Here is a 9,122-nt window from a genome sequence, read left to right on the forward strand (position 1 = left end):
CGTAAGTGCGAGTCACGTCCGCAGCTCGTGGTCGTGCGGTAGCGTTCTCGCTTCCCGCGCCCGGGTTCCCTGGTTCGATCCCCGGCGGGGTCAGGTATTTTCTCTGCCTCGTGATGACTGGGTGTTATGTAATGTCCTTAGGTTAGTTAGGTTTAAGTAGTTCTAAATTCTAGGGGACTGATGACCATAGATGTTAAGTCCCTTAGTGCTCAGAGCCATTTGAACCATTTTTTTGCGAGCCACGAGAGTGCTGTCGAAAAATTTGATCCGGTGACCGTTCCCAAGAGCATGCTCAGCTAAAGCAGATTTTTGAGGGTAGCTTAGGCGATAAAACCTCTCATACCCCGTCCTGCGTTTCGCTCCAGCGCGCACTCTTTGTCCGACTTAAGACTGGCCTCACTCGCGGGGTATTTTATAAAACCCATAGTGTTGTAAGACCTAACGCATCTTTATTGTTGTTTAGGTCATTATTATTACCCATTCGGTACGGACACTCGCAATTTTGGCTTAAATGCGCAGTGTCCTGGATACGGTAGATTTGTTGCTGCAGCTGTGTCAGACTTACCCAGACCATTTCTTTAGTCGTATGGATTGGTCTGACAGCTGCAACACATTTGTTGCAGACGGAAACGAATCGCCACACGATACTCACCATTATTTATGGTCTACACCATTTTGTTCTGGCGTCTCCATCGCCTTGGTACGGTAGTATGGCGTGGGCATTTCATTGGTTATCAGGACTCCAGACATACTTGCAAATAAGCAAAACAAATTAATTGCGTAACTTAATTTTTCTGGATGAAATTTAAAACTTTGACTATCCCTCGTAATGTGCACTCGATACACGACTCAGAAGACAACTAACAATATACAAGATGTAGCGACAACTTATAACACTGCTTTGTTTGCCTTCCCAATCTTGAATAAATATTCTGGAGAAAATATCACAGAATCCTTTTCACTAAATAAGGAAAAAAGATGTATCTTAAGGAACGTATCAAGAATATGGCGAATTATGTTATATTAAAATGTGGTTACGATAGTCATTTACACTTTTAGTGTATGGACTAAAAAGTACGATGTCTGACTTCAGTAGAAGTGAATTGTAGCTAATCGAAGACTACCATTATAGCTCCAGGGTACTGAATGGGTAAAAGTAGTTCACAAATACGCGCAGATGCGGATAAGAGTCGTGGAAAAGAAACTAGCACATGCCGCTAGCATTTCTCCTATCAGAAAGAAAGGAAAAGTGAAAGAGAGAGAGAGGGAGAGGGAGAGGGGTGGGGGGGAGGTCGATCTACTACGGCAGTCATTTGACCGCTGAACCAATCAAAAGTATGATGCTCAAATTACTAGCGAATACTGCAAGGTTTACATTAAAATGGGTCTGTTTTTATGTTAAACAACCACAACTGCTAAAAGCGACTTTATCACTACATGCTCATCTGTACCTTAATCTACTTTTCAACATAATTTCTTCCAATATTGAGGCACTTATTACAGCGAACAACTAACTTTTTATTATTCCATCCCATAAAAATCTGTTGCCTGATTTTCCCAACTGTTTCTGAACAGCCGTTTTTAAGACATCGTCGTCGTGCGCTGAACGCCTAAGTGCTTTTTTTTTCCATACAATTCTCTAACCTTTCGATGAATTTCCAGCGCTTGCACGGCTTTTGCGCACAGGAAACGAATCACTGCAGGTGTTTCAATTAACTGAGACATTTAAATAAATAGTAATAAACGTAAACAGGAACGAATACTTAACGTTGTGACATATGTGGGTACCCAGTAGATACAGGTTCTCAGCGCACATACACAGATCGCCGACCGCAGCGCTATACCGAAGAGTAGCAACGTTTTAAAGAAACATGAATGCATTGTGTATTCGTTATACAGACCGTTTACTGTTGACTTGTACATCATTATTTGTGTTAAATAATTAGGATAGGCGTCACCATTTCAAAATAATCCTGCTCTGACGAAAGATACTTATCGCGAAGCAGTAAAAACTCGTTTAAAACTGCTAAGGGCATCATAATTCGTGAAATACGAGGCATTCAGCAGAAATTCCAGACGTTCTTGAGTGAATGAAGCTCATTTTCCACACAGATCCGCTTACATGTGACAGCATGACTCATCCTATAACAGTTCACGTTACGCACAAAATTACTTATTAAACAGTAACCTCAAAATGATCCGACCTCAACACGTTCTCTGGAAATGGGAGTAGAGGGCGGAAGAATCGTTCGCGTTCTTTTTTTTTCTGTTCGGTAGTATAGCTCTCCTGTAATTAAGGAGTGTAACATGTAATTCTTCGGATGGATGCTCTTTCTGAAATGAACGTAATCGAATGGGGGAATAGTGGCCCATGCCGTCTGTCTGTGAATCTTTACATTTGCTGCTCTTATGCACCTTCCAAGTTTTCGATAAATATATCACTTATATTTTTGTTTAATTATGTTAAAGTTCAGACTGATTGAGCTTAGGTCGCAACGCTAGGGAGGTAATCACGGAACAGAAAAACATTTTGTTTAAAAATGTTGCCAAAGGCACTTTCGTAATGCCTTCTGTCGCTGAAATACTGTTTTGATCAACCGTGACAACGAACATTAATGAGCCAAAACATTAATCAATCCATTGCCCAACGCGACCCATCGGCGACGCGAGCACTTGATGTAGTAATGATAGTATAATGGCTATTTTTTTCCGCAACCTCTGATCGTATTTCGAAATTAAAACTACTTTTAGCAAATTGGGAACTTGAACATATTTGGCTCTCAAGGTATAGAAATCGTTAACCCACCTTCTGTTTGCATTGCCTGCCATGGATACTTCTTGCTTAAAAATATCCTTTACATAACAAAATTCATCATACAAACAATGTGCATCTACGTATCTAGCCGCCCGGTGTGACCGAGCGGTTCTAGGCGCTTCAGTCTGGAACCGCGCGACCGCTACGGTCGCAGGTTCGAATCCTGCCTCGGGCATTGATGTGTGTAATGTCCTTAGGTTAGTTAGGTTTAAGTAGTTCTAAGTTCTAGGGGACTGATGACCTCAGAAGTTAAGTCCCATAGTGCTAAGAGCCATTTTGAACGTATCTGATCTGAGTCTTTTTTTTTTTTTCTTGAAGATGCTTAAATTTTAGCTAGGGACTTAGACAAAGAGACATCCAAACCTCTATTGGCATTGGAAACTGATCCCCAAATTTGAAATTCTTGACTAAATATGTTTTCAATGCGTTTTCTGATTCTGGAACAAATTAAATTATTAGAAACATTATTTGTGGCGCTAGCAAAATATCTGTCAATCATTCTTTGCTCAGTTTTATTAATCAGGGTCTTGGCTGCATCAAAAGCTTCCATTATACTAACGCCGGAGCGTTCTAAAAACTTAGGACAATCTTAAACAACTGCGCCAATAAGGAAAAACTACATGTTCACCAATGGACCAGAGATTGTAAGGAAAGTCGTGGCTTGTCAAGGGAAATAAATTATTTTAATTATCATTGCAAAACTTAAAAAAATACGGGATCAATTCGAAATAATACAGGACACGAGTTCTAACTAAAAAGACAGCCATAATACGGAGATTCCAGGGAAAGATGGGATAGTTGGCAACCCTATCTGTTATCGAATTCTTGGCTGCGGAAAAAGAAACCGAGTGAACATCCATAAACGTTTGTGTGCATTGTATGGGAATGATGCAGTTGGTAGTAGTACTGTTGTGCCACGGATAAAGAGAGTTAAAAGTGTGAGGAGATACAGAAACGTAGCTGCCTGATCGGCCACGTTCGGGATGTCCTATCACAGCAAGTGCTCCTCCCGACGTGTTGAATCATGAGAAGAAGCGGTGTGCAATGATAGGATATTCAACGGCGTCCTCAAGGTGGGTTCCACGACTGCTGACAACAGACGGCAGATTATTCAAAGTAAAGTCATTTCATGTGGACTGTTTGAGCAGTTTGAAGACAATGGAGAGGCCTTTCCGACAGGGATGCAGTGAACAGCACAGGACAATTGCTTTTACGAACAGGTTCATACACAACGGCAGTGTAAGGCCATAGAACGTAATGTAGACTATGTAGAAAAAAATACACGCAAATGAAATATTGACTGATATTATCACAAAACTCTCGTAAGAGTAAATATGTTCTGAGAAAAAAAACTGTGGGTCATTATTTACTGAATGAACTTCGTCTTACAACAAAAATATATTTTATAAAAAATATTTGTAAATACATTTGTTTGTCTTTCTAATTTTCCGCTGAAGCGTTCACCATAGCCGTGTGACCTTAGTATGCCGTCAGGAATTAGTAACTTGTCAAATCATAATTGCGAGATTTTCTACGTTTCCCAAAAATCTCATATAGAAGAAACTGAAAATGGTTTTCCCCACCTTCAGGAACTCCAGAATAACTGTCTGGTGGCATGAAGGAAAAAAAAAAGGTTTTCTGCGAAATCGAACTAACTTCATAATACTGCCAAAATTCCTTTACTTATTCTTTTTGCCACCTGAGGTGCCACGCTCTTGACCAGCCGCCACTGGGAACCTGAAGCGAGGTGAATGATGTAATTCATATCAACTGTCTACAGAAAAATTCAGTTGAATGAGCCCGTACACAATAACGACGTCTACGTTTTTTACGATTATATATTTTTAATTTTAAATTTTTGTGGTGGTGACCCTTGCGCAGTGCTGATCCCTATGCTTAGCCTATGTGAAATGCGACCCTGGTTCAGACGCGTTGTAACAATCGGAATATGAGTCTTTGTTAATCCTCCCAGAACGATGCAAATCATCGCTAATGATATGTAGATTTTTGTTGAAAGTGTTGAAAACAATCTACGAGACTAATGTCAATCCTTCACCAGAAAGTGTTGTGTTTGTTTAGTCACGATTTGCAGTGTCATTAATTAATTATATTAATAAAAATTATAGCAAATATATTTCATTTCCCTAGAATGAACAATCTCTCTACAGATAACGCAGAGTGTTTCCACGGTGTGCCACGACACTGAATGTGTAGACTAATTATTGATGATTTGTCATAATTCTCTTCACTCATTTTACGAGTATAAAACTTGCAAAACTTTTGTCGGCATATTTTCAGATCGAAATCTAACGTGTGGAATGTTCTATTTAATTATCTCTCAACTGAAAACTGGACCTACGCACTATCTCCTATTCCTTTTCTTTGTTTTATGTTCCATATTTTGTATAAAGCTCATCTGTAAGCTTTCCTGTCAATCATTTGGCGGAGCGTAGCTATTGCGTGAGTATTATAACAGGATGCACATGAACGCCTGTTTGGAAATCTCGGCTACAAGCAGGCAACTGACTGACTGCAGTACTCGCGCAAACCAAGTTGACACTCGGCGCTGTGGCTGATGGGAGCGATCGTAAAAGCGGAATATTTACGGCCGCTCCCGTCAGCCACCGCGCTGTGTCAGCTTGGTTTTCATGAATACTGTGCATAGTTACGCCCCCTTGCAAAGAAACAGTTTAATCGAGCTGAAATCATGAAGCTCAGCGATTTTTGACTCGATAATTTGGTCGACGGAACAATCTAGCCAGTGCGCCCGGCCCAAATGTCACAGACGTTGGGTGTCGAGTATGGCCCACAACGGTGGTAAAGGAGGCAGTAGGTTCTGCAGTCTGCGGTAGCACGCCGCTCGCCTCTTTGGCATTCTTGTTCCTGGCCGCTATTTTTGCCTCGTTCTATTTCCAGCAGGGCGCCGTTGCCGCTCCTCTAACTCCTCCCAGCTTACAAGTTTATTCCGTGCGGCAATCGTGCAAGGGAATGCGCAGATTCCACGGTAAATCCAAAGAATTAAACTAAATCAGGAATCAGTTTTACGCAACATCCTGAACAAAAAGTCTTTTCCATTGAAATGTTTAATAGAAACATCAGAGGAGGACGACATATTAATTGACACCAGACTCGTGTTATGAAGGAAAGGGTTCAAATTCCCAAGTTATTTTCTTGTGGTTTACCTAAATCGCATCAAGCTGACACTGGCTGCATTCCTTCGAAATGACCACTGCTGTTTACTTCCCCAGTGCTTGCCCACATTGAACTTGTGTTTGATCTCAAATGATAGTGATATCAAGAAGATGTTAAAAAGTTAATGCTTCTTGTTTTAAGTGTAAGATAACCATGCAGTATTATCAAGGACAGTAAGTAGCAGGGAGTTATTTTGTTACCCCACTACAATTCACAGGCAACATTAATAAAAATCGTTGGGGTGTTGCAAGATGTTGCAGTTACAAGACATTACTGCATAATGGGGTGCCTTTCTCAATTAAATCTCCTGGTACATCGAAAGCAATTATGACTTTGCAAATAGCAAAGTTAATGTAAAGCTGTCCTCAATTGAATATTGTTTTGAACATTGCTGAACTTTGCTAGAGATGCTGTTCGAGGTAGTCTGCCATTTTCTCCTCAGACACTTGAGCAGGCCTACCTAGCCAGTCGTAGAGGGATCTACAATTTAATGTGTGCTACAAACCATGGTACAGTTTGGAATTTTCCCCAATTTACAGATCATTAGTAGAAGTGGAAAAAACAATAAATAAGAGGAAATGATCCTAAGACTATCTGAACACTGAATTTTAGAAAGAACACATTATGTGAAAGTACTAGTATTAATGACAATTATTTAAGGTTGAAGCATTTCTCAAAAACTTCTACAGATTTTGCATGTGTGTGATTTGTTTAGAATGTGTGTGCTGTGTGCACTGAAATTGTTTGTGCATCATCCTGAAAAATCCCAAGGATCTATAGGAGACAAAATGCTATCTACTGGAACATATTGTAGGAGCAGATGATGTCGTGGTGGGAAATACAGTAATGTAATCGGAAAAGCCAGACAGCTGAAAGTATGAAAGCCTGAAAGCAGTAATGGGATTAAAATAAATCCTTTTAATAGTATTTGTGACAGGATGCATTTTTAAATGTCAATCCTGAATGACTACAGGCTTCACTAGATCCAGCATGGATAAAATAACATTACTCATTAAATGTATTGCCACAAAATGTTGGATTTTAATATGAATAAGCAGTGTATAGACATGGGTGCATCACAATGAACTATTTACAAGCTTTTTTAATAAAATAATGGAACCAAATGAGCAAAGTATGTTTGGAACTACTAGCAGAAACAGGAAAACAATCAGATTGTGAAAGAGACTAGAGATGAAAATGTAACTGTGACCATAATAAAATTGGACAATTTTGTCACATTTATATAATTATTTAAAACATTCCTGAAAATCTTCGAAGCCTTAGACCTATATCTTGCCAGTACCAGTGTCACAGTGTCAAAAACAGGCAAAAATACTAGAGATTCATAATTCCTGAAATAGATGAAATTTATATATACATAACTAACAATATTGAAACAATATTGAAAAGTATAGTTGCCACTCACCATATAGCAGAGATGCTCGAGTTGCAGATAGGCACAACAAAAAGACTCTCGAAGAGTGGGCTTTCGGCCAAAAGGGCCTCTGTCGAAAATAGACAACATACACACACACTCACACAAATGCAACTCATATACACTTAACCACAGGCTCTGACAGCTGCCAGAGACTGTGGTCAATTCCTTACAATAGTCTACAGTCACTGTGCAAAATGGTTCTTTGTGGGATGAAAGTTGGTTAATGATAAAACTATCCCATAAGTAATACTTGCAAATTTTCACATTTCATCAACCTTCTGTAGCACTTGACAATGTGAGTATCTTTGTTTTAAGACTACACAAATATTTGGGCACGCATTTTAGTGTTTTGTGACACAGAGATTACTGGCTTTTTAGGTAGAGGATCCGTAGCATAGTGCCTGGTCTGTGCTGATGCCTATAACCTGCACAAAACATTCATCAGTCCATACCACATAATGTGAACCCTTTGCTCTGTTCTACACATGATTACAGCTTCAAAAGTAAGAGTTATTTATCTGTCCATTTCCCTATAAACTACACACACACACATACAGTTGATGACATACTTCAACAGAGAAGGGAATACCCTATCAACCACAGCCACCTCACCCCTCCCCTCAAGAGCTGTAGTTAACTATAACATCTGGGTTGCATTCAACCTCTCCCTCCTCCACCTTCCCCCTTTTACACACAGAAAGTTTTTGATGTTAATTATAAATTACAAAGCTCAAATCAAACTTTGTGTTACTATTATTATATAATGGAATACATTAACATTATTTTTTGTTATTCCAGGTTCACGCCAAGCATGAGGAGAAGACTGAAAGCAAGTCAGTGTACAGGGAATACAATAGAGAATTTATGCTTCCAAAAGGCACAAACCCAGAGAGCATAAAGTCATCACTCAGCAAGGATGGTGTGCTTACTGTTGAAGCACCCCTTCCTGCACTTGCAGAAGGTGAAAAGCTGATCCCTATTGCTCAACAATAAGGTCCTATGTGGCACAGGGCAGCAGTTTTTAAGTGGCAGCAAATTTAAGTGGGCAGCACATCTGACACTTTCAAGTCTTGCGTCAAGATTACTTTGCAATTTGAGTTCATTCTACAAGTGTCTTTTATATCTTCCGTAGCTACTGGTTATACAATAAAACAGCTTGTCTCATTTTTACAATGTAAATGTTATCTACTGATTGATGTACTTTATTCAAATAAAAGTCAATTATTCCTGACACTTCATAAATGGTGGGTTGACTGCATCCTATAGATTGTCATTTTTTTTCTCACAAATTTATTAATAAGTAGAAGTTGAAAATATATATGATTATTTGGTTTATATTAATATGCTTAAAATCTACAGGAATATTGAGACTTGATGTCAGATATTTAAAATACACTGATTCTTTTTCGCCATTTTTGTCCATGTTTACGTGTCACAGTATCTGCAGTCAGTTGAGTATAAGCTGTACGATGAAAGGGGAGGCAGGATGAAGCAGCTAGACCAACTCAGATCATGAGAAATAATTCAGATATAGTGTTCACCTTCACATGTTCATTATAATTGTGAAGTTAAACACATGACTGTGCCTTTTCCAGTTATTGTTTTTCCATTTTTTTTATCTGTATAGTGCATGCTTGATCATATTTGCTACTACAAAGTCACAAGTGTTACATGCTC

At 39.2% G+C, this 9,122-nt stretch overlaps 1 protein-coding gene across 2 annotated transcripts in view; it reads left to right on the top strand.

Moving 5' to 3' along the window:
- The window catches only part of LOC126199717 (heat shock protein Hsp-12.2), a 105,451-nt gene extending 96,764 nt beyond the window's left edge, over positions 1-8,687 (top strand). For both annotated transcript variants that reach the window (XM_049936645.1, XM_049936646.1), the window contains one exon: positions 8,244-8,687. In XM_049936645.1, coding sequence (XP_049792602.1) covers positions 8,244-8,438 — 195 coding nt within the window. In that variant the 3' untranslated portion in view covers positions 8,439-8,687. The remainder of the gene's footprint in view (positions 1-8,243) is intronic.
- The last annotated feature ends 435 nt before the right edge of the window (positions 8,688-9,122 follow it).

The sequence above is a fragment of the Schistocerca nitens genome, chromosome 8, assembly GCF_023898315.1.
Source record: "Schistocerca nitens isolate TAMUIC-IGC-003100 chromosome 8, iqSchNite1.1, whole genome shotgun sequence".
Taxonomy (NCBI): Eukaryota; Metazoa; Arthropoda; class Insecta; order Orthoptera; family Acrididae; genus Schistocerca; species Schistocerca nitens.